Raw genomic sequence first — 24,948 nt, 5'->3', positions numbered from 1 at the left:
TATAAGGTTTGATTGAGTGGCATCTGACCCGGCATTCCCGCGCACATGTCAAAAACGTAAGGAGATTCCATGGCAAAGTTTCACTCACCTTTGTAACCTGGGGAGCGGCCCACGCATTCCCCGCCCTATAAAAACCAAGCCCGTTCGTCAGAAGCACCTTAGTTCTTCGCAAGACTTCAACCTGTCGAGAAGTGAGAGTCTTCCGTGTCTACGACGTCTTCGACCACCTCTACAACTTTCACCGCACTCTCTCTTCGAGTCTTCTGTAAGTACTGATGGTTTCCGTCTTGCATTTTTGTCTTCCCTCCTTTTTCCTCTTCCACTCTGAAATTCTTCTAACCATGACAATTCCACCCATTGCTTGTCCATGTTAGAAGAAGTAGTAGTTTTGTTGTGTTCGCTGTTTCGTGAACAATCCGTATTGCTAACGTTGCTTCTACCATTACTGGCTAAGTTTCATTCACAAGTCTTCCATAGTTACTAACATTATCTAAGGGAAGATGGATTGTTAGGCTCTGCGCCTTTAGATTTTCTCAGTAAGTTTTAAACATTTGTTCTCCCATGTAGCATCACCATGTGACAGGGTGTGTATGATAGTGTGTCTACCGCTGACTGATTCATTCATTCCGAGCTTTGAGCATGATCTGTGTGGCCTTTGTGTACGTAACTGCTCTCTTGCGGAAACTGACAGTACTTCAGTTCACCTACGCCCATGCTTGAAATGTTCCTGTCTTTCTGTTGTTGTGCCTTTCGTGACTTTCTACGGAAAGACCGACGTACATTGTATCACCTGTGATCCCCGAAGAAAGTTGGGAAGGTAGATCTGATCTATTTTCGGTAACAACTATTTTCTTGCGTGTTCTTCGTCAGTTTACGAAAAAGTAGGGCTGCCGTGTGTCGCGGTTGGATTGAGTGAGACCTCTGGCTCTTTCGTTGAACGCTGCCATCAATACGCCAAAACTCACGCACGCCAATGACACTTACGACTTGTGTTGGTCTTTTCCTGCTAGCCCGATGGTCACAACATCAAATTAAGGTAACTGGAGCAAGGCGGCTTGGAACTCGGTCAAGCACGCATTAGACGAGAGTGCAGAATGTTTGAAATCTACTTCCGACAGAAAGTTAACTTTCGTATGTCTGAAGCAGGAGGGAGGGGGAGTTCCCTGAATCATTGGGCGATATCATCAGAGCTGGATATGTCTTCATTCTGTCTCACGCGAATCAAAGTGTCAACAATAGGTACATGTATGGCATGTACTTGCAAGGTCACACGATCGCAATTGCGCAACCTGAACATGCATTCTTAGGATAGTCGTGTATAATTACGTATTCAAAATCCAGTTGTCCTGTTGCCGAAAATTTTGCCTTTAAATAGATCCTTGTCGATGGTTGCTTCTGTCACAGCATGCTTGAATCAAACTTTGATCGTACGACAACCTACGATGAATGTGACCGCGCCTTAAAAAATCCAAGCGAGATCTATTATGGAAACGTGCATGGAAATCTCTCCTGTCTGAACTCACCCCAGTAGGAAATCAACACTTCTCTCAAACCACAAACAGCGTCAGTTTGTTTTTCTCGTGTGCCTGCTAAAACCACAGAGGATGCCAGTTCCTGCTCAAAGACATGCTCCAGGAGTTTTCTCAATGACACTCAGGAGGCCTCACTCTTTCTTGCCCTCTGTACAAAGATCTCTTGACGTCTTCTTCCCGCCAAAGTAGAGAAATGTGTTTTGCTTTCAACGTCTCTCAGTGGGAAACCACCAAGTGCTGCCAAGAATTCCATTGGCAGGAAATACCATAGGCGGGTTTAAGTTGACTACCAGCTGTATTTACCCCGCGGCCACAGGCGGTAACTATGGAGAGGCCAGCTTTTGACTCTTCCCGTCTAAAACGTGACCAACAACTTGTTGAGGAAGGAAAGCTGTAGAATACTAACACGTCCGATGGTCTAAACGGTTTCACTTCATCTGGAAACGACAGGAAAGCCGCAATACTACTTCTATTCAGCTTCCTCGTTGGAGTAAAACACAGTAAAATCGCATGTTCTACAAAAGTACAATCTTGTTGACTTGAACATGTGGATGCAAACATCTGGCGCGGAAGGATGTGACTTAAGTGGAATGTGCTACTTGCGGCAAAAGTCTTTCACAATTAATTACTGTAACATGAGTTCAATACTAGATATAGCTGGCAAGATGACCGTGAACTTTCTTGTAGAGACAGTCACCGGTCTATGCGAAGCAGAGTTTCCTCACATGGAATTCATACAGTCACGTTTGAAGTTAGGAACTCAAGTCTAAGTAAATCATGTATGGCACTGCGAAGAATTCGCAGATGTCTTAGCTTAGGAAAACTCGGTAATGTTCTCGCAGGACGTGGTGGTGTCACATTTGAAATCGTTATTTTCAAAATTAAACCCATTACTGTCAAGATAGCTCAAACCGAGACGGTTATAGGAGCAAACCAGACGACCGTTTCATTCTAGCCCAAGCACTCCATTATTTGTCATAACAGTTCCCCTCGTGCACCCTTCTGTATAAAACAGAGACAAGACAGTAAAAGTCTACGTGCCATAGGTACGGGGCCGGCTGGATAAGATATAAACACTGTATATCAGGATGTTATGAGAAATGTGCTGACGGAGGTAATTAACTTTTACAACGTCCTCCTGACAAGTGTTATTAGCTGTTTGTCGGCATATCCAAGGACCTCTTACGTGACCGACTACCGTCCGCTCAGATATCGCGAGGGCCACGAATTTGCTTATGATACATTTTTTTTCGGTATTTTCAAACCCAAGGTACTCTATCCAACGATCCCATAATGCGCAATACTAGACCAGGCGTTCTGTCAGCCTCCCGTCGTAACGTTGTCACAGCGCCACCTGGCGGCTAAATAGTCCATGATTGTAACTAAACGATGTTTGTGGCCACGTCTCTTGGGTAAATATCGCTACGGGCTGGACTTTGGACCCTACAGGAAAACTTTCCTTCATCCGTCAAGTATTGAATCCTTAAAATTAATCATATGCCCCCTTCAGTTACAATCTATTTTGTTCGAGACATTCTTGAAAAGGAGTCTTGAAGTTATCTTGGTGTTGTGGCTTTCGTCAATGGACGTCCACACAAGAGAAAGGCCGTCACCCTGCGAAAGGTCAGGGCATCGTAGAAGCCCGAATGTCTGGCAAATGTTTACAATAAGACATTATACAGAGTGTGCCAGAGAGGGGGAACGAACACGACCTAGCTATGAGGAGAAGGTTCGAATTCATCCAGCTGTAAAAGTCGTGGCCATTAAATCAGCAGTAACTGCGTACCTTGTCGGTAGAGGAGGATTCCGTTTCGTGTGTGGAGCTGGGGATGTCGGCGCGGGTCAGGCGAAACGAGGACGAACGCCACACGATGCCCTCAGCGAACTTCGCAGGAATGAGGGGTGTTGTAAAATGGGCGTGTGTGTGTGCATACAACAGTACAAGGTTGTGGGGCGGACCCGGACTACGCTATCTTGATCAGCACGAGTCCTGTATAAACTCTCTGTGTTAGCTGCTACATTACCTATTAACTTCAACAATAGATCGAAGTGATTCTATCTGAAGAAACATCTCAAAGTAAATTTGACATTCCAAGCGGGAAGAAGGTCTGGAAGCCGTGACTAGAGGAGGCCAAAGAACAATCAGTGTTTTTTAAACTGAAGATTTCCCAGAAAAGCGATAACTCTCAGATAAACGTTCAGTGGAGTCCATAAAAGTTGCCCTGAGACACTGGACAGGCCCAGAAAGCAGCAGTCTCCCACCTGTGGGTGATAACCAGGTGATAGTTGATGTAGGCTGTGATGGATGTCGCCCCAGTTGCATCCAGATTTATTACAGTGTAACATCTGTGGTTTGTTCCCGCAGATTGAGGCAGTAAGGACTAGTTTTCATTGGCCAGATTGAGCCAGCAGAGACTAGTTTTTAACCAGCAAAACCAGTTCACGTATATAGAGAAGTTGCCGAGTTTTACGGTGTAACATCTGTGATGTCCATTAACACCACAGGTATCCAGAGGGGCTAGACAGGGCTATATTTTTTTCGGTCAGCTTGAGCCAGCAAGGACTAGTTGTCCTGGTCAGATTGAGCCAGCAAGGACTAGTTTTTCCCGGTTAATAGATTGAGCCAGCAAAACCAGTTCACGAAGAGAAAATGAGACATGGTTTCACAAGGACATTCTGAAAGTTTAGAAAGGTTTTGTTGGTCAGCCTGAGAAAGAAAAGAAAATGTGTGCTCTGTTGCTGATTGATGTAATACAACCGTCATTGCAAAATCAGTACTGCTTGGTCCATGATAACTTGAGTGGTCTGTTTATAAAAAGGGCGGGAAATGTAAACACACGAACTAATCTCTGTGTTTTAAGGATGACCACACACTCGGCGGAGACTAATTGGTTTAATGTTAGTACGAGATGAGTTAAATGCACTCCAAGCGGATAACGCCATATCGCAGCACATTGCCAGCCATCCCATCGTTCCTGATTCCATTCGGTCCGATTCCTTGTATTTGATAGTCTCCACCAGACTCATATGCATTTGCGTGCAGGCCAGCCAACTCCACTGGCCAATTATATCCCCTTTTATAATCAGATCGATTTCTACTATTTTTTTTCAGCCTGAAAAAGAGTCTGATGGAGACTATAGTCTATTGCCCTGTCCCTGTCCTGCAGGCGTTAGTCATCACGTGTAAGTTGTCCTCCTGAACGCGTGACCCGGCCATCTCTTACTAGCCTGGCTGCCAAACTTTCCCTGCTCTACATTGGTCGCTGCTCTTCGGCTTCAGGGCCAATGTTCCTCAAAGTAAATATTACCACAGTACAACAGGATCTAATTCACGGAGAGTGTGGTAAAATTTCATTGCGGGGATGTTGACCCTAAAGCCGGAGAGCTGGCCTTTGTATGCCCTGGAAACAGTCTGACCAACTTCTAAAGTGCTCTCAAGTGTTCTTGTACCTCCTTTCCTGAATCAAGGTAGCGAATGGCATTGGCCCCACCTGTACTGGCTGGCTAACTCCACTGACATATCATTCAGTCTATTTGTCCAATCTATACTATTATCCTGCAACTCTTTGCAATTGGAGTCTGGTAGAGGTTAATACGTATGGCAAGGGCGAGGGTCAACAGGTGCTGCTGGTATACTTTGGCACAAACCAGCCAGCCTGTCCTTGTCCCAGTTCTGCTGTTTACGTTCAATTAGACGTTGGCAGTAGTGGCTACAGGAAAGTCCAGGGATTATCTGGCGAAACACTCAAGAAAAACACGTCGATTTTATCAAGATTCGGTAAGACAGTTATCAGAAGAATGTTGATAAGCACAAGTTGTTTCCTGTTGTTAACTCACCAGGAGAGCTTGCCTTATCTCGCCTGTGTTTTCAGTTTTCCGAGAAAGCTAGCTAATGATGACCACTTCGAATAGAGGAGGATGTTTAACTTCCTCGGTACTTCCGGGTACGGAAGTATTGTTTTGGGTGGCTGAGTTGTGGTCGCGTGTCTGTTTGGAGGATGGGAGGTGATTTTGAAAGTTGATTGAGGTCTAGTCGAATTGACAGGGTGAGAGTAGGTGGATGGTACGTATTTGGAGGAATCCAGGAAGTGGTGTAATACTCGATTGAATTACACCCACCTTCCCCGTTCCAAAAGAATTGCCGGAATTCTGTGAGCATGAAGATCAAGAAAACCCTAAATACTTTCCGGAAGTCTAACATTTTGCGATTTCGTATTTGAATAGACATCATTTTATCGGTGAAAACAGACTCTAATACCGTGATTTCAACTCTCGAATGGCTACTCCCTCGCGAAAATATACAGGATATAATTTCCCTTCATTTATTAAAAACACCTTAGATTCGGGTATGAAGTAAATGGGGATAGCGTGGTTACTTCGTCGTAGGTCACCCAAGGATTTTGTTGCAGTAGAATTGTCAAATAGGCTGTGACAGAATCAACAACTGACAATGATCATCAAGGACAGCCATTTTTGTAACAAGACCGCTGAATTTTGCAGGACACGTTCATGGCTATCCCAATAATGCGTTCAGGGTCTCTGATATAGTTTTGACTTCAAGGACGGAAGCCTTTAAGTCGACGGCCTTGCTTTTCTCGACCTGCCTTTAGCATAAGCTTGCTACCGTGGTGCTACCGTGGTAACGGTTACTTCTGCTGGTAGGGAGCGTTTGTTTATCTATTCAGCAGACGCCGGGTCACCGTGACCTCCACATTCCCCCACAGACGGGTCACCGTGACCTCCACGCCCGCAGGACGGGAATGTTTACAAAGTCGTGACATTGAACCTGTCGGCTGGGCAAGCTTTCTCAGCAACATTTGTATAAGTCAGGTCCTGTCCTTAGTTCTTTAGTTCAGCCGTGAACCCACGGTCTGCCCAAACCCTCATTACATGATCGTGACTTTAACATTTTGAACCGTGGTATAGAGCGGCGCATATGTTTGACTATATTGCAGCTTTACTAAACACTCGAGACCCCCACCTGTTGATGACAACCACGTGATACCACGTGGTAACCACGTGATAGGCGATGTGGGCCATGATAGATGTCGCCCCAGTTGTGTCGGGTTTTATTACAGTGTAACATCTGTCATGTCCAAGGACACCACAGGATGTCCAGGTCAGATGGAACCAGCAAAAGCCAGTTCATGTGGAGAAATTGGAACACGCCGCTTTATACCCAGTGGCTACCGGAGAGGTAATCGACTGAATCAAGGACGTTCTAGTAGTTCTACGTCCTTGACTGAATTGAGTCATTCCGCGGTAATACTTGTACGCTGAGGTGAAAGGCTACCCACCCTACAGACCAATCACTGTGCATGAGAAATTGACCATCAAAGTAGGCAAGAAGAGGTAACTTTTTTTTCTTTTGTTATATGTTTATTAGTTTATACGATAGATGAACTGTACCTAGCCCTTACAGGCATGAAATTTAGAATATCACTTATTTCCGGAACCCTCTTGCGTCCTTGTTTGACACTAGCTGGCTCCACACAGACGGAAGTCGGCCGACCTGTCGCTCATTATCAAGGTCATGGCGCCTCTAACGACTTATTAACGTCCCCTCAGTTCGCGCGGTCTGGGAGAAGGTCGCACAGCACGAGCCGGATATGGACACTCTCACGTGACCATGGTGTAGTCGGTAATACCACCAGAGACTAGTCCTGGGGCATGTCCTATTCACCTACTGTATCCCAGGGAGCATTTGTATCTACAGACTTCCGTTGTCACAACGTTTATAGAAGTATAAGGAGGGAAATAAACGAACTCTCGATCGGTTTGCCAAATGATTCATTGAACTTGACAATCATTTCCTGTGACTCAACGGCTGCAGTGTTCATAAGGCCTCGGTCCACATGCTTCGTGCGATAGTATAAACATGTCTAGGGACAGTTATGCATGTGTCCTGCAAAATTTAGCAATCTTGTTGCGAAAAAGGCTGTCTTAGACCCTTGTCAGTGGTTGATTCTGTCACAGCCTATTTAGAAATTTTACGGCATCAAAATTGCAAGACGGCGTACAACCATGCAGCTACGACGAATATGACCGCGCAGTTAACGGCATTCCTTTACTGAAGTTGTCCCTGTCACTTCATCCAGGTTAGATGGACAGAACACTCGGACTATGCTATTGAAGCAACAGTATGGTTGAATGATGAGGCAACGTGGCGGTGGTTCATAGCTTGCCCTGGTTATAACCCTCGCCAAGCTGAACCTGCATTTGATGCAGATGCGAATCAGTTTTCTCTAGGTCGCTCGTTCAAGGGTACTCGTCTGGACAAAACACTGTAAATGCATGAACTTTCGCGGTGATTTTATTTTCGCGATGTTCTCTTCACGCGAAATCATGACATCTCGAATCTGTGCTTTTCATTTCTATGCTGCAGAATTTGCTTCAACCTTGAACTTCAAACACCGCGAAAACCTTATATCGCGAAATAAGACCACGGCGAAATGAAACACATTTACAGACACGTACCACACTCCCCTACCATGTAACGTTCATGTGTGAAGCGGTAGAGACTGTCTGGGTCAGCTGGTGACAGAACTGGTGCTGTACCCGGACATGACCAAATAAAGACCAGCCGTCTGGTCCCGGAGTCACCCACCTGTCTAACGTGTACACGGCGACTAGTCAACTGTTCGTGGAACAAACATATCACACACGGGCCAACTCCGTCAGCAAACGCCAGGAGATAGAAATATCGCCGAGGGTGAGGTCAAGGTCTCAAAGAACATATAGAGCCGCATTTGTACTACATAAACTTTGACAAGTAGAACACACAGACCAAGGCTGGGACATGTGTAGTACAGCGTTGTCGCGGCCGTGAAGTAAGCTGTGTCCATGGGGAGTACTTTCAGCGGATTTGGAGTCATCTATCACCGTGAAGCAGAACATTTGCACATGATTTAAGGTGTGCTTAAGGAATGGATTTTGTGAACTGTTGGAATGGATTTTGTGGGTTGTTTGCACGATTGATATCGGTTCCTATGTCTTGTACAGTATTTCTCTGGGTCACGACGTTGGCGCTATGAAGTAGACTCCTTAGTGGTCTCTACGAGTCGGGCTTTTTTGCAGGCTTATGTGCTTTTTTCCTGAAGGCGTGTCACTTGCAACCGTCGCACCTATCCACCTATGCCACCCCACCCCCCAAATCTCGACTCGTCTAGACTGCTAAGGTGGCTATATCTCCGGAGGCTGTCTTTCGACAACTGCCTATAGAGGGTACAACACCGTTATGTCAGAGTTCACTTTGAGGGCACCAGGGCAACGGATATAGGATTAAGACTACCACATGCGTTCAACACTACACACTAAAGATTCTCACAATTTATGTTTACTCTGCGGGAGGTCAAGTTTTAGGTCAGGGGTAAATCGACCACTGCTAAAGGAAACGCACGTGGCCAACACATGTTCAGGGGGCAGGGATGTCTCTTCTCTCTTTACACCTGTCGTGAAAAAGGCACTCGATTTGTAGCCGAAAGACATTTGTTTAGAAAGTTACCGGTAACTCAATATCTTCAAAGGTCAGGAGGAAGACCACCCATAGAACCCCAAACATGTATATTTCCAGGCCTTTCCCTCGACACGGAAGGCTGAAGGAACCGTTGTGACATAATGTCTGTCTTAGGGTCAGGGAAAGTCGACCTAGCACGAACTAAAGTAACAAACGAACCTCAGTTCATGATGTTACCTGCATCTTTGGTAAGGTTTGCAGTCAAAAACCTTTGTGGGAATTCTTACTGTCAGAATGAACAATCTTACAGCGCGGGTATATTTCGCGGGTATATATAGGTCATCCTACGATTTAATGTAGAATTTGCAGGCTGTGACAAAACCAGTCGGAGACAGCCTTTTCCGTACACGCGTAAGAAGCTGAATTTTGCCGGACACATGCACGGCTATCCCAGGAATGCCGATCGCACCGTGTATATGACAGGCCCTTAAGCGTTCCGGTCAACTTCCTCACAGCAATGTAAAGTTGGCTGATTTAAGTCACCCATTAATAATGATTTACTTCACAGGTGGGAACTTAACGATAAGCCGCGAGTCTGGGGCAGTGATCCGTCAAATCTAATTCCGAACTCTGTCTTAATTCCGACAGAATCCGGCCGTCCTAGCTACAGTCATGAAGGAAGGACCACAAATAAGCAACAGATGAGAGTCATAACCAGCCTTTCAAAACTTTAATTACATTTTATGTGGCCACATGTGCGTCGTTTAGAGCGTTGCCTGTAGCGGTGAAGGCAGACTGTTCGGAATGCGTGTGTCACGAGCCCCGCCAGGACACACTGCGGAGAGATAAGTGTTCATTACCGCCGCATTCGCCGCGGGCCTCGGGGAACGGGAGGGCAAGCAGGGGCCAGGCAAACTTAGAACAAGTCACCTCTAAATAGAACATAGATATGTTACTTTCCACAGACCCGGTAGACCCTTCCTGAGTAGACTGTGACAATGACTAGGTTGCTGACTACAACAGACTTGCGATGACCTTGACTGCACGGACGTTGGGGAGGGGGGGGTAGATTTTACTGAACAAGAAAGAACGCTGCGGAGGTCTATTTCTTCGCAACACCCAGTCGATATTTGTCAACACGACCGATGTTTACAAAAACTGTGTAATCGGACACTGCCGGGCAGAGCAGTTAGTGTGGCCTACATCTTTCTCAATTGGAGAGAGGGGTAAGAGGATAGCAGTCCAGGTGACGTCATAAATTCCATAACCCATCTAAATGGAGAATTCTCTGAAATCCTGCCATCGTTGAGTTGTGCATATGGGACATTTGCGTCATCAGAATATCTGTTGTCGCTCGGGATGTTGCTAACCCCCCAAGCTGACAGGCACTAGAACAGGGTGGTCATGACCATTTACTGACATGCCACTTCTCTCATCCACCAGTCGTTGCCATGGCGACGGCGTCTGTTGCTAGGCAGCATTAGCCAGTAGGAAAAGTACAGCAAATGATGACGTTACCTTGCAAATGAATGACTGACTAGTGAGACAAAGCTAAGGCTTCAGGACCGAGACGCTTCATTCCGCATTCAGCCGGCCCAGGCAGAACAGGGGTCTCAGCGTCTCCCTCCGATCCGGTCTCAGCCAGCACAGGGACATTTTTCTATATATAAGTAGACAACAGACAACTTACTACCGCACAAATCTGCCTCTTACAGAACACAAAGCTCTAGAGAAGAAACCATGACTGGGACCGGAGTTTTCCTGGCGTGTCTAGCAGCGCTGCTGTCCGCGGCCGGAGCCAACGTGTTGCTGTCTGAGGTGCCTTGTAAGGGCGACACGGCCAAGCAGAAGTACACGCTGGTGTTCGAAGGTCTGTGGTCCGAGAAGAGGTTCCCAAAGCAGTACCCGATCTACCGGCCAAAGGCTTCCTGGTCTTCTCTTGTCGGTACGTCGTCTTTATACTTTCTTCAGGGTCTTGTAACTTGTATTATAGATGACGCTTCCTATCGTTAATCGTGAAAAATGTGATGTATATATACTATGTCATATTTCCCATAACATGCCAAGGAGTTGTCACTGAAAGGTAGACGTTTACCAAAATATCTGTCACCCCATTCCGTGTTTTGAGTGGTTGTAAGTTTAGCGCGCATAGTTGGCGTGCCACCACGAGGCACAGACGTAGCCTGGATGTCAGAATGTTGCCAGAGCCTACACAGCCCAGCTCCTCGACTGCAGTGCCAACATCCTACAAGAAAACTTTTACCACAGGCATGCATCCTTCAGTTAGACCCTGTTGCGCAGGGTGTAACCTAGCTTGTGTAGGCTCCGGAAACAGCCTGGCTAGCAAGGACGTTTGGTCGCGACAATGCATCCCTTGCCACGGTTTTTAGTACGACGTTTGTTTATAAAGAACAACCTTTAGAACTGAAGCTGTAGGTTTGCTAAATAATTACGGTCCCACATACGGCTCAAGACGGTTTTGTGCCACCGTTCTGCAAGGACTGCCATTGCTTTTGTGTGGATCTCTTTGGCATTGATGAACGGACAGAGTACAGTCTACTTTTTACACAGCTGGTAGCGTTTATACACAAACTGAACCGGTTGCCTGAAATGTGCACCAGCAAAGGTTTGTTTGAACAATTGCGCCCAAGGTAACAAGCCAGACTACAAAGAGATACCGGTGCCTTTCTGTGACCCCCAAATTCCACTGCATTTCGCTATTCCCGCATGCTCATATATCCTGATACCATGCGATAGGAAATGTTTCAACACTCTGGCGAACACGGTACAAAATTTATGACCTTTATCCTAAAAAAGGGTTCACAAGCTTTGCCACATGGGTAAATATGGATGTAATTAGCACACAATGTTTCTTCACAATATCGTCTGTACGTGCTGCGCCTCCTGCTTCAGACCCTACCGAGCCGTCCAGAGCCGTGCGACTGTCGTACGATCACAGACTGAGGACATTCATGGGATGGTCTTGAATGTGTCGAACAAAATCCAGCTGTTTTTTCACAGGAAAGACTGTCTTAAATCCTTCTCGGCATTTGGCCATGTTTCAGTAACAACCTGCTTAAAAATCCTACGACATAAAAAAATCGTGCGATGACGTATGACGAACGCGACCTCTCCGTATTAAACTGATGAAAACCACACAACTACGAAACAACTGTTGTAAGACCGTCTACTTGGACGTGCCGAAGATAGAAATGTCACAACATTGAACGCAACGCTTTTCTACACAGAATCAAAACCATTCCAGTAGTGGCTAATTATCCAGTAGTTTCCCTGATCACGGAATAGTTTTACTGCAATTATGGTGACCTTGTGTGACGGAATTTCCAGACCTGATGAAGACGGACGAAAGTCGAGTGAAACAGACGATAGCTTTCAGAGTGTGACGCTGCTCAGAGTGTAAGCATTTTCTCAGCACTAGTGTATAGTATTGGATGGCAGGACCAGTGAAGGCCACTCACGGATCAAGTTACTAGTGATTCTGTCGACCGGACAACTCGTATATAACCGTGCACTGCCGCCAGCAATGCAAGAATAGACTGGCCGTAACCGGCCGTTCTTTTTGACGAATTATGGCCACAGAATAGAAAGAGGACAGGTCATTGACCTTAGCCTGGGTGCCATCCTCCGTATTTTCCGCCGGCTCCCTAATGCTGCTGGCTTCCCTCAGTTTAATAGCGTCTCTGAAAGTGGTGAAAGTAACATACTGGAGGAGCATTGTCGCGTTAAACAAACCATATCGTAGTCATATGGTTATGGGCTTAAGGTTTAGGTTAGGCTTTAGGTTGGTATTGTGTTCAAATCTACAATGCGCCATTCTTACTGTATTGAGGCTATCGAATTGCTCAAATCGATCAGAATGTTGTTAACCAGGAGGAGAAATAGCTTAATACCGTTGGAAAGTCGGTAAGATGTGGAAAACGGAAGGAATTCTTTGTAAAGCGCCATCAGTTAAAATTTAATCTAACACTGACGCCTATTCCTCAGATCTGGTCCCGTATTCGGGAACGGCCCGCATTTTAGTACAACCATTCCTCCTTCAGATGTACGGGTTCACTGAGTCGCGGCCTTGTAAAAACACACAAATCCCATCCGCCTTGTGAACACCCCAGCCTACGGGTGTGCTCACTTGCTTGACGCCAAACAGTGACACGGAATTTTGGGCCTTCGCGAAGGAGATAACCTTCCTTTAGCCTTCGGCTCAGGGAGAAGGTCGTCATATCACGAAATGGGAGCGCCGGAGATACTGAGGTTTAGCTGGCATCAATAAACAAGACTTCGGGCCTTCAGGCGTACATTAAATTGTGGGGCAACGAGACTTTCAGTCTATATCGTCTGCATCTTTTCGGCAGATGGCAACATCGTGCTCTTGATTTATTTGTTATCGTGAGGATGACCTATGAGAACTATGATAATGGTGATGATATTGATGATGGTCATGATCGTAATGACAATGGTGGTGTTGAATGCGTCAATGGAACGATGTCATAGTTGGACAAAATCACAGCTGAACTTGATAAAAGTATTACCTAAAGCTGCCAAGATGTCCATTCATCATCGAAGGCAAGCTGACAGAAATGAATGTCGCCGTGTTTGTGTTGCGCACTATAAGGCATCTCTGACAGACATCTGGAACACGACGTTAGTACTTTGTAACGCTGGAATGGGAGAGGTCACGACTAGTCTTGTGATTCTTTGTGACTGTAATTTTCCGAACGGAGCACCGGCACGCGAGTGGGCTGGGGTTGTATTTTTTCAGCTGTTCGGCGCTCCCGACGCGTGCGAAGTGTTACCACGCTTGCGTTCCGTGCGGTGGAAATCAACTGTGAAGTATGTTTGTCAAGATCAAGTCCTCGGGGCACGGTGGTAATTCTAGTATCGCTCACAGCATGTACCACTCGTCCCGTGACACGCCAGACTCGCGCTACGCGACCACAGGACGTCCAAGTGGTGCCCGGCGCCCCCTCAGTCTGTTTTGAAGGGCAGAAAGCGCGATGTTTTTCACGGTTTAACTGCTATTGTCGTAAATATCTATCCTGTTCGTCGGCATTCTCCGGAAAATTCCAGTTCATCAGACTTCTCTGTCGTAAAGGGCGGCTCTAATAAAAGTACACTCGGCAAGAATCTTGTGTAACCAATTCATAAACTGACTCAGAGATAAATTTTCTTGTGTCACAGAAGTCAAAACTTTATTTTGCATTTAAAACGAAATTCAGTCATTTTGAGGTTTCATCAAAACCTACTCACCTACCAAGTTTCATGATTCTTGATTCTTGAGTCATCGTGCACAAATGCTATCCGAAATATAACCTTCTGGCAAGGTAAATAATTAGGGTTATCCTTGGGCAATTAAAACTTATTTTAATGAATTTCTCGGCATCTTCCCGGTTTCTGTCTGGAGGGATACCCTCTGCATCGCCTTGTATGCTGCAAATACTTACTTCATCTGGCCTCCGCATGCAACCGTAGTGGACATAAATACAGTGACCCGGCCCGTTTTCGTATTGCCCACCACATATCCAACTAGAGTTCCACGATCTCATACCTTCGCCAAATGATGTTAGCCCTTATGACTAAGAAATTATAGATTAATCCCCCTGATTGTGCAAATAGGATCAGTTAAATTGCATCAATTAAATCTGTTGATCATATTCTACACCAGAAGACAGTCTTATCTTAAATGCCATTATAGAATTTCCTCATAAATTATGCAAATGAGGTCCTTATTTGAATAAATTATGTTTAACTATGTTCACCTTCACATAGCTTTCAAATATCCCAAGTATGAAATTCCAGGCAGTTACCACTATGTAATTATAACATTTTCTCATTAATTATGCAAATTAAGTCCTCATTTGCATAATTGATATCTGCCTGTATTTCTGCCGTTCTTAATTACATATGACACAAGCTTGAATAGTCCTTTCATGGAATGCAGCTGATTTATAGATTTTCCTCGTTAATTATGCAAATTACATTAATATTTGCATAATTGTAATATTATTATGTCAAGCATCACTTCAGCTACCTACATGCCAAAAATCACGACGATCCATCAATCGGTTCTTGAGTTATCCGCCTTTAAACATTTTTCAACTAACGCCCCTGCAGCTCCAGAGCAAGCTGCTAGGGGGTCTAAACTCACGTCACTTCTTCCCCAGCACAAGAGCTACCTACCATCTAAATTTCGTCACCCTAGCATGTCTAGATCACGAGATATCAAAACCGGAAGTTCAGCTGCAGTACCATAACAAGCCGCTAGGAGGCCCAAAATCTAATCAGTTCCACATCTCATGAAGACCTATCCACCTACCAAATATCAAGACAATCCATCTTAGCCTTCTTGAGTTATCGTGCTGACACACACACACACACACACACACACACACACACACACAGACACACGAACGCCCCTGAAAACATAACCTTCTTGGCGAAGGTAACCAGTATGTCTTTTCTACTTGAATTCTTCGTTACCTACAAGTTCTACCATGTCATGCGATCACCTGCTTAGGTTATCATGTTGGCTGCTGAGACAAACAACAAGCAATTAGGAAGCTCTTAATTACAAACGATTCATTAGTAAGGAATGTCCTTGGCCTTCCAAAAATAGAACCGAATGCAGCCCTGAACCATGGCATGGCGTGGTGGACTACAGCCAAAACCCAGAGCGACCTGGTTATGCAACTTGTTTACGTTAGCTCTGGATCGAATGATAGGGCTTGGCACATTTGGATCACGGAGGTCTCCTGTCTAAAGGGGGAAATGTTATCGTAAGTCTGTGGGTTGTCCGTTGTCTGTTTGGATATATCCACAGAGCTATGTTAACCTGTTCAACAGATGGGCGCATCACCAGGGCCCAGGACGTTTCAGAACGGTTCTCTGTTATCGACTGGCTCTGAATGGATGACAGTGATGCGGTAGAGGGGTCGAGCGTTGTGATGCTGTATAAGGGTGGCTCAAAGCTACACCTAGCGACAATTGGCGGAAGTCCTAGATCTTCGGGATACGTACGCGTTGTTGCGTCCGTTCTTCGGATTTATGCGTCCAGGAGTAACAGGAGATACGGGAGATACAAACTGACTGAACACCCCCCCCCATCGTCAACAACGGGGGTCGGCTTTATATATGCTGCAATCTAAGTCCTACTTTATTTAATTTATTTTTAAGTGACATCACCTCTGTATTTAATAATGATGCCTGTAACCCTCCAATTATGCACAGTAAGCGAGTTCCTTGTCTACTCTATGCAGACGACTTAGTCATTCTTTCTGAGTCCAAGCAAGGATTACAGTCTTCATTAGATAGACTAGAAAGTTACTGTCATATCTGGAAACTAAATGTGAACCTTAGGAAAACAAAAATCATTGTTTTCACTAAGGGGGGTCGTCTTCCAAAAGAATTATTTTTCACCTATATGGATAATTTAGTAGAAATAGTTACATCTTATTGCTATTTAGGCATTGTTGTCAACTCCGCGGGCACTTTCAAGGCGAATAAGAAACATCTTCACAGTAAAGGACTAAAAGCTCTATTCGGCATGAACCAATCACTAAACAAAGCTGATGCACCTGTAGCTGTTAGGAACAAACTTTTTGACAGTTGTGTAAAGCCCGTAATTCTTTACGGGTCGGAGATCTGGGGCTCAGCTAAAAGTTCCAATTCCTGCCCTATAGAATCAATTCATCTAAAATTCTGTAAGCAAGCCCTTCACGTTCCAAGATCAGCATGCGGTCTCGCTGCAAGAGCGGAACTAGGGAGGTTTCCCATTCAAGTAGAAGCCTCTCTAAATGCTATCAAACACCTCATTAGACTTCGCCAGAAAGTGCCTGTCGACAGTTTCCAGTTCGATGCTCTATCTTGTCAGATAGCCTTAGACAAAACTGGAGCCAAATGTTGGGCCTCAGGAGTTCGGAAGTCCTTAGAGGAGTGTAGTTTTGGTTATATCTGGCATTGTACTTTATCACAAAACACAGATACGTCCCATCTTATTAATTCCATCAACCAACGTCTGAAAGACATCCATTTCCAAACTTTTCTAAAAGAAATACACAATGATAACAAAGGCGGAGCTGCCAGAAACAAATTGAGATCGTACAGACTGTTCAAGACAACGTATAATGGAGAAAAGTATCTAAATCTCGACAATATACGGCATAGGACCGCCACTACAAAACTCAGGATAAGCTGCCACAAATTACACATTGAAACCGGACGCCATAACCGCACTCCCCTGGAACAACGAATATGTAGGTATTGTAATCTAAATAGGATAGAGGATGAGGAACACTTTGTATTAGAATGTAGTTTATACAACGAAGAGAGAGCAGAGCTTTATAAACTATTGCAATGTATGTTTCCCCATTTCATACATCTTAGCAACGCAGATAAGTTCATATTTCTGATGATTTTAGACAAACCTTCGATTATAAAACATATCTGTACTTATATCTACATCATTACTAAGAATCGAGAAGAAACCAAATTATCGTAATTATTAGACTATATGTCCATAGTACATAGAATTAGCACTAGCTTGTACATTGTATATATTCATTGCAAACTGTGACGTCTTTCCTGTGACCTGTACTGAACCCAGTGGGTATTTGCGTACAATAAAGGTCTTCATTCTTCATTCATTACTACTTCTGACATATTACCTAGTAGTAGTACATGCCTGCGCTGAACGTTAATTATGCAATGTATATATGTACCTATACTGTTTCACCAGGAGTAACCCATAATGAAGAATACACGCTCTGGCACAAGGGAGAGACGGCTTCTGAGGGAGTCAAGTTGTTCGCCGAGAAGGCCGGCGCCTATCAGCTGTTCTCTGACATCGCTAACTCCAAGGGAACCAGTGGCAAGTTCTTTGCTGACGAGATCAAGAAATCGGGAGTTGGGGAGAGGAAAACAGACTTCGCTATTGATGCTGACCATTCAAAGGTAAGCTTTATGAAAAAGAGTTACTATTCAATATTCAAAACTTAGGCATGCGATAGACATTATATTCTGGGCTTAGTATGTCAGATAGACTGCATGCGAATACCGCACCATTCTCTAAACTCGATAAAACTTGAATGTACATCGTCTCCTTTCCGATAGGTGTCGTTTATGGTGAAGATTGTGCCCAGTCCAGACTGGTTTGTTGGCCTGGACAGCAAGGACCTTTGCCAGAACGGGAAGTGGATTGACCAGTTTTCCACCAGCCTGGGACCGTGGGACGCCGGCACGGACAAGGGATTCACATTCACCTCACCTAACTGGGCTACAGTGCCACAGGTGAGAATACTCCTACCGACAGGCGATGGTACTGCAACACACCTCGGTGCGCTCTCTTTGTTCATATCCACCCATTGTAAAGTTCATGTAAACTAATCACTATTTTTGTCACCAACTTATATAGAGAGACTTAAAAGTCCTTTTGAGGGTGTCAGTGTAAGGGTATATTGTACAGTGCTGACTATGGACATATCGCATGGATGGTCAACTATGATACCTTATTTCAGGTAACAAGAATAAAACATATACGATATTAGTGCCATGCGTATATTTCTTCCTTTGGATTATGGTACACATTCGAACCAACACTCTGTATTCCCAGGAGCCCGTATTCCAGATCAGCGCGCAGTTCCCCAACCACCCTGCCAACTCGTTCTACTACCCGAGCCTGCGGAAGCTGCCGGCTCTGGCCAGGGTCACCCTGACGCGGGACGGCGCTGACCTCTCCAAACTGGACGAGCTGGCTGAGCTTGTCGAGGAGGCAGAAGAGGGTGGGTGTTTGTTTCTGTTAACTCAATGTTCACAGAATATATATGCATTGGGATCTTTGGAGTGTGACTCCCGTGCATTTTTTTAATTGCAACATTTATTGACAAACGCCGGTGACGGCGCACTCAAGTATTAGATTTATATTCATGCCGCCACCGACACATATGAGACAATACATAATACATAGGACAAGCAAAGCACGAATTAACATAGTAATGAAATAATGAACATGTGACCAAATATTTCCAAAGACTGATAGGACTGACATGTTAAAATATTACAAAAACCGTTTGGAGTTGGACAAAAATGTTTGTACATTTTGATGTATGATTATTTGATGTTACCTGTTGCATTACAGTTGTTTCCTTGGACTGTGATGTGTCGAACTGGTCCGGGTTCAGCCGGTGTACCAGGCAGTGTGGGGGCGGCATCAAGGCGCGATCACGGTAAAGAACACTTCGGCATTAAACTCGATCGTCTATTTGCAAAGGTCGCAAAACAATGGGCATGACTATTAATACTGCCCAAGCATAACGTTGGTAGCACGTGAAAGCAATTTCCGTCTGTTTCCTACTCAGATTGCGCACTAGGTCTTTCCTGTTGCCTCGTAATACCATGGATTAAATGTGAAATCATCCATTGAAATGGAAACTACGTCGTATTTACGATGGCCATAATTTCTGCCTATATGTTCCAGGTACGTTACGCAGAAGCCCCTGAATGGCGGTAAAACATGTCCAGAGCTGGCTGAAATCGTACGTTGTAACGAGGACCCTTGTGATGCCCCGAAGACTGACAAAAACAACGACCTCTCCAAGCCGAAAGAGCCAGTCAAGACTGTGGAGGAAGTAAAGGAGAAACCTGAAGGTGCGTATTCGTGTTAATGTATAGATAGCGTATAGTGTTACGTAATCTAGTGTTCATCCGGATGTCAAGTGGTGTTAAGTCCACTTAATGTCTGAATTGAAAACACAAAGAAATGACCATGTTTCAACAATGTTGTTCTACAGTTGTTGCCTTGGACTGTGAAGTGTCGAAGTGGTCTGCCTTCAGCAAGTGCAGCAGTCGGTGTGGCGGCGGCAGCATGGTGCGATCACGGTAAGTTACAACATCATAAAACTAAGTTTGTAAAGCAGTATGTTGGTCCTATCAATGTATAATGTTAGTACTAATGTCCCTAACTTTGTTGCTCCTCACGAATACCACGTGACATAAAACAGTTCAAAATCCCATAGAACACGCTACCAATGCGTGGTACCAATGCCAACTGTTCTCCTATGCAGATATGATTTGTGTACGTATACGATAGGGCATATGAACGTCATTTCTGTTTTCATTTTCCAGTAATATCACACAAAAGCCGTCGAACGGCGGGAAGCCATGCCCCCAGCTGTCTGAGAAGAAACAGTGCAACCTGGAGCCCTGTCCTGTCACGAAGGAGATCCCCGACAACGATCTGTCCAAGCCAGAAACTCCAGCCAAAATTGTGGAGAAAGAACAAGATGAACCGGTACCAGAAGGTGTGTAACGTTACTTATAGTTGTACTAAGTAGCAGATGCAATTGAGGTGTTTTATTAATGTATTGACTTAAGATCCATTGTTTTTCTACAGTGTAGATAGTAAATTAAATGATATTTGAGTTATGAAGCTTGAAAATTGATACATGAAAGGAATGAGGAATGTTGTCTTTTTTCAGTTGTTGCCACGGACTGTAAGGTGTCAGACTGGTCTGGTTTCAGTAAGTGCAACAGGCGGTGTGGTGGAGGCGTCATGGACAGATCACGGTGGGTAACCATGTTATCTGTACTCTTCTGTTACAAAGCCAAGTTCTGAGAAGCGAGATGTATGATCAATTCCTAAAATATAAGAATGTTGACATCTGACATCACACAAAGCATAACTCGTAAAACCATCAGGAAATCTGACAAGTCATGTAAAGTCTTTTAAACACTAATGTAGCCGACAAAGAATTATATGCTACACGTACATTTGACGTTTTCAACGCGATGGCAAAAGAAGTTCATTTTCCTTTTTACATTCCAGAACCGTCACACAAAAGCCGTCAAACGGTGGGAAGCCATGCCCTCAGCTGCACGAGAGGAAAGAGTGCAACGTGGAACCCTGTCCTGTCACGGAGACTATCAATACAAACGATCTGTCTAAGCCAGAAACGTCAACAAAAACTGTGGAGAAAGAACAAGAGGAGACGACAACAGCTGCAAAAGGTGTGTAGTTGTATTAAATCAGTAATCCACGAAGATTGCAATTGTAATGTTTTATCTAAAATATTGTCATTGGGCCCAATGTTCATCTTGAACGTAGACAGTAATTGGCATTTGACATTTGTGTCCACAATGAACAAAGCAATGACTACGTATCAAAATTGATGCTGGAAATGAATGAGGAATGATGACTTTTTCAGTCGTTGCCTCGGACTGTAAGGTGTCGGACTGGTCTAGTTTCAGTAAGTGCAACAGGCGGTGTGGAGGAGGCGTCATGGTCAGATCACGGTGAGTAATGATTTATCTGTACACATGTGTCACGTACAAAGCCAAAGTCTCAAAGAGGCGAGATGTATCATCAAGTGTAAGAATGTTGTCATCTAACCCAAAGCATCGCTCGTAAAATCACCAGGAAATATGACAAGTCAAAAGTCATTCAAACACCAGTGTAACCGAAAAGAATTATATGCCCCACATTTGACGACTTTTCACAACTACGATAGCAAACGAAGATCATGTTCTCCTTTTTTTACATTCCAGAACCGTCACACAAAAGCCATCAAATGGTGGGAAGCCATGCCCCCAGTTGTACGAGAGAAAACAGTGCAATGTGGAACCCTGTCCCGTCACGAAGGCCGTCAGCGAAAACGATCTGTCTAAGCCAGTAACGCCAGCCAAACCTGTGGAGAAAGAACAAGATAAGCCAGAGGGTGTGTAGTCGTATTCTAAATCGCTAAATCAGGCAGATTTAAACTGAAGTGTTTTATCTATAGGATTGTTATTGGATCTAATGGGCATCTACAATGATATCTAATGTTTGTGTCTACAACATATGCACAAAGGAATGGTTATGCATAAATGAGGAATGTTGGTTTCTCTTCAGTTGTTGCCTCAGACTGTAAGGTGTCGGACTGGTCTCGTTTCGGCAGGTGCAACAGGCGGTGTGGCGGAGGCATCATGGTCAGAGCACGGTAGGTAGTGAGTTATCTGTACACATGTGTCACAAAGCCAGGTTCTTAAAGTCAGATGTAGTCAGATGTATGATGATTTTTTTGTATTTGATTTTAGCACCTGTCGGCCCAAAGCTTCCCTTCTAAAAGTCCATGTATTTGGAAATATGAAAATTTGACGATTGTTTGCAACTACGATGGCAAACGAACTTCATGTACCTTTTTTACATTCCAGAACCATCACACAAAAGCCGTTGAACGGCGGGAAGCCATGCCCTCATCTGTACGAGAGGAAACGGTGCAATGTGGAGCCCTGTCCTGTCAGGAAGGCCATCAATGTTGTCCCCCCTAAGCCACAACAGTCAGCTGAGGGTGTAGGAAAAACAGAGCAGGACCCAAAAGGTGCGGGTTTGTGAATTATAATTTCTATATCATTAATGAAAACAGTATGTGTATTGTCTTAACTGTATATATTTAGATTATGCATGGCAATCTAGCACTAGTGTGCCATTTACGAAAGGTAGAACGCTTAATTGGTAATAAGCTGTTCTTATGTCAGTTCAGTTATAAGGTTGTTTGCCTAACGTTAGGGAAAAGTTTCAGTGGATACTGGAAATGAGACAGACTGCCGTTATTTTACAGTTTTGCACTGTGAGGTGTCGAACTGGTCTGGCTTCAGCAGATGTAGCAGACGATGTGGCGGTGGACTCATGGTGCGATCAAGGTAATTAATAACTGTTCTTCAAACTCTCTTAGCCAAATACAAAGCTAAACCTTTCAGATAAATATTGACTAATACGCCATTGACAAACGTCTGCACGTGTATATGCAGCATTAACCTGTGCTGATGACATTGAATCTAACCTCCGCCTATGTATTCCAGGTACATCAGGCAGAAGCCGGTTAACGGTGGGACGCCCTGCCCCCGGCTGACGCAGATCAGACGGTGTAATCTGAACCCCTGTCCGGCCCAGCTCGCCATCAGCAGTGATGACAGGCTGCAGAGGCTGCTGGCCAGGTTCAGACTTTACGGCCGCCGTCAACAGGCTCAACAAGTGCAACAGTAGACTTCAGGATAGAGAAGATCATAATCTCCAAGCACATCTTTCATTGGCAAAGTCGTAACCAACTGGGCACTGCACTGTCTGGCCAATTTGACAGTGTTCAACCGATTGGTTAAGACTTTGCCACCGAAATATCTGCTTAATTGGACAACACGCAGACCACATTTGACACAGAGTGCCTCTGTCTTCACTACCCACAATGGTGTGATAAGAATATTTGATGTGATGACACTTTTGTAACACTTGAGAACCTCCTGCAGGAAAGTCACTTTAACACGTCAAGATTTAATACCTGTTTACTGATCCAGACATTCTAAGCACTATGATGTTGATGTACGTAGTAACGGTTCATGTATTTTAAAGTGTGCGTTATGATTGTAACCGGCACGATTGAAGGTTGAAGTGTTGTACATACCATACCTGTTTAAATGTATTTCATGTCCACAGCTTGGCCTTGATGTTGAAAGTTGAAAATTTGTGATTGAAACATATTTTCCTTATATTACCCATCCTCTTTTTTGTACGTTTGAACTCATGTACGTTACTTTATCACGTTGCTGACCAAACCATAAAAAGAGACAGTTCGTCACTTAAAAAAACCAAGGTACAAAAAGAGACAGTGGGGTGAAGTGATTGTGCTGCTCGAAGAATCTGGGTGTGTGTGTGTCATCATGTACATCATTATGCAACAAGTCACACTGGAGAACATTTATCATGACTATGCAAGTCACAAAATGTTTTAAGTGATTAGGTTTAAGTTAGTATCTTACAGATTTGTTCTGCATATACATCACTTGGCTTTGCCGGCCAAAGTTAATCGATGACAGATATCTGTAAGTCAGACGATTGTGATTTTTGTTTTTGTATGTTCTCTGTGTTCGTTTTCGTCTTTGTAAAGGTTAGTTATTCTAACACTTGTATTATATGTATGATACGATATGTTACAGTTTCTAACAACTATCATTGCTTCAATAGAAATATGAACGTTTTTAATACACAGGTATTGTTTTAATAGACTCTTGTCGACGACTCAGTGGTTTTAAAAAATCATACTGTACAGTGCAACCTCCTTAGGCTTTTACTAGTACTATTGCACTTTTTTGGTCATAAATGAAAACAGCAAACAAGAAATTATGTCCCTCTGCTGTTTGTCTTTCACATAGTTTGTTTTTCTCTTGAAAATGATTTCATAAAGACAAGTAAACGTAATGTTATGTGTAATATAAAAGATGAAAGTTGTATTTTAATTCTGATAATTATAAGTTATTCTGTCCCAATAAAGAAATATTCAAGGACACTGACACAAGAGGTTGTGATGTGACACAGATGGTTATATTTAGCCATGATGTCTTTTGTATAAAGTTTTTATCCTGAAATAAACATAATAGCGGATTTTATGGATTTTGTGTCAATTGATTTCTATTGTCCATTTCATTCTAAACTGGCCACTTACTGGTGTGTCGAGATATCAATGATCAAGTGATCTCTATATGGTCACGAAGGCTTCGCGTAGGCTTCATTATACTTAACACTAAACAGGGCACTAGTGTTGTGGATTTGGTCCAGGTTTACATCACACTTATCAGACCTGTACTTGAATATGGGCACGTACTACCGGTAGGGTGTAACAAAGAGCAGGAAAGACTGATTGAAAGAGTACAACGGAGAGCATGCGCACTCCGGATCATCTCACTGGGGGGAAGACGTGAGGTGCCTCCTCTGCTCACGCTGAAGGAAAGGCGACAGCTGGCGGCAGTGAAACTACTTAAGAACATGCTGGACGAGGGTCACCCCCTCCATAACCTGGTTCCACCGGCCAGGACAACGGCCGGAGGACCTTAAGAAATGGAACAGCACTTACAGTACGAGCTGCCCGTACGAAGAGACTGAAAAACTATTTCTTACACAAAGCAATATTCCTGTACAACGAGTCT

At 44.2% G+C, this 24,948-nt stretch overlaps 1 protein-coding gene across 3 annotated transcripts; it reads left to right on the top strand.

Moving 5' to 3' along the window:
- LOC109486813 (spondin-1-like) lies at positions 1–23,921 on the top strand. Of its 3 annotated transcripts, XM_019790715.1 has the most exons (17): positions 1–265; positions 10,704–10,933; positions 17,738–17,952; positions 18,112–18,288; positions 18,611–18,779; positions 19,136–19,223; positions 19,475–19,644; positions 19,788–19,875; positions 20,122–20,297; positions 20,475–20,562; positions 20,822–21,003; positions 21,201–21,288; positions 21,541–21,710; positions 21,884–21,971; positions 22,186–22,352; positions 22,593–22,674; positions 22,834–23,920. In XM_019790715.1, the coding sequence occupies exons 2-17, from the start codon at positions 10,729–10,731 to the stop codon at positions 23,015–23,017; spliced, it is 2,337 nt and encodes a 778-aa protein (XP_019646274.1). In that variant the 5' UTR covers positions 1–265; positions 10,704–10,728; the 3' UTR covers positions 23,018–23,920. The 3 variants fall into 3 exon arrangements, with proteins under 3 accessions (XP_019646274.1, XP_019646275.1, XP_019646273.1); XM_019790714.1 differs by lacking the exon at positions 1–265 and having other exon boundaries at positions 10,439–10,933; XM_019790716.1 differs by lacking the exons at positions 1–265; positions 20,822–21,003; positions 21,201–21,288 and having other exon boundaries at positions 10,438–10,933; positions 22,834–23,921.
- The last annotated feature ends 1,027 nt before the right edge of the window (positions 23,922–24,948 follow it).

Source organism: Branchiostoma belcheri, unplaced genomic scaffold (assembly GCF_001625305.1).
Source record: "Branchiostoma belcheri isolate BF01 breed outbred unplaced genomic scaffold, Haploidv18h27 scaffold83, whole genome shotgun sequence".
Classification (NCBI taxonomy): domain Eukaryota; kingdom Metazoa; phylum Chordata; class Leptocardii; order Amphioxiformes; family Branchiostomatidae; genus Branchiostoma; species Branchiostoma belcheri.
This window is presented reverse-complemented; position numbering and strand designations above follow the sequence as displayed.

Coding starts and splice junctions, on each gene's coding strand:
- LOC109486813 (XM_019790715.1), top strand. CDS start 10,729: ATGACTGGGACCGGAGTTTTCCTGGCGTGTCTAGCAGCGCTGCTGTCC. Junction 19,876..20,121: donor GGCAGCATGGTGCGATCACG/GTAAGTTACAAC, acceptor TTCATTTTCCAG/TAATATCACACAAAAGCCGT. Junction 21,972..22,185: donor GGCATCATGGTCAGAGCACG/GTAGGTAGTGAG, acceptor TTTACATTCCAG/AACCATCACACAAAAGCCGT.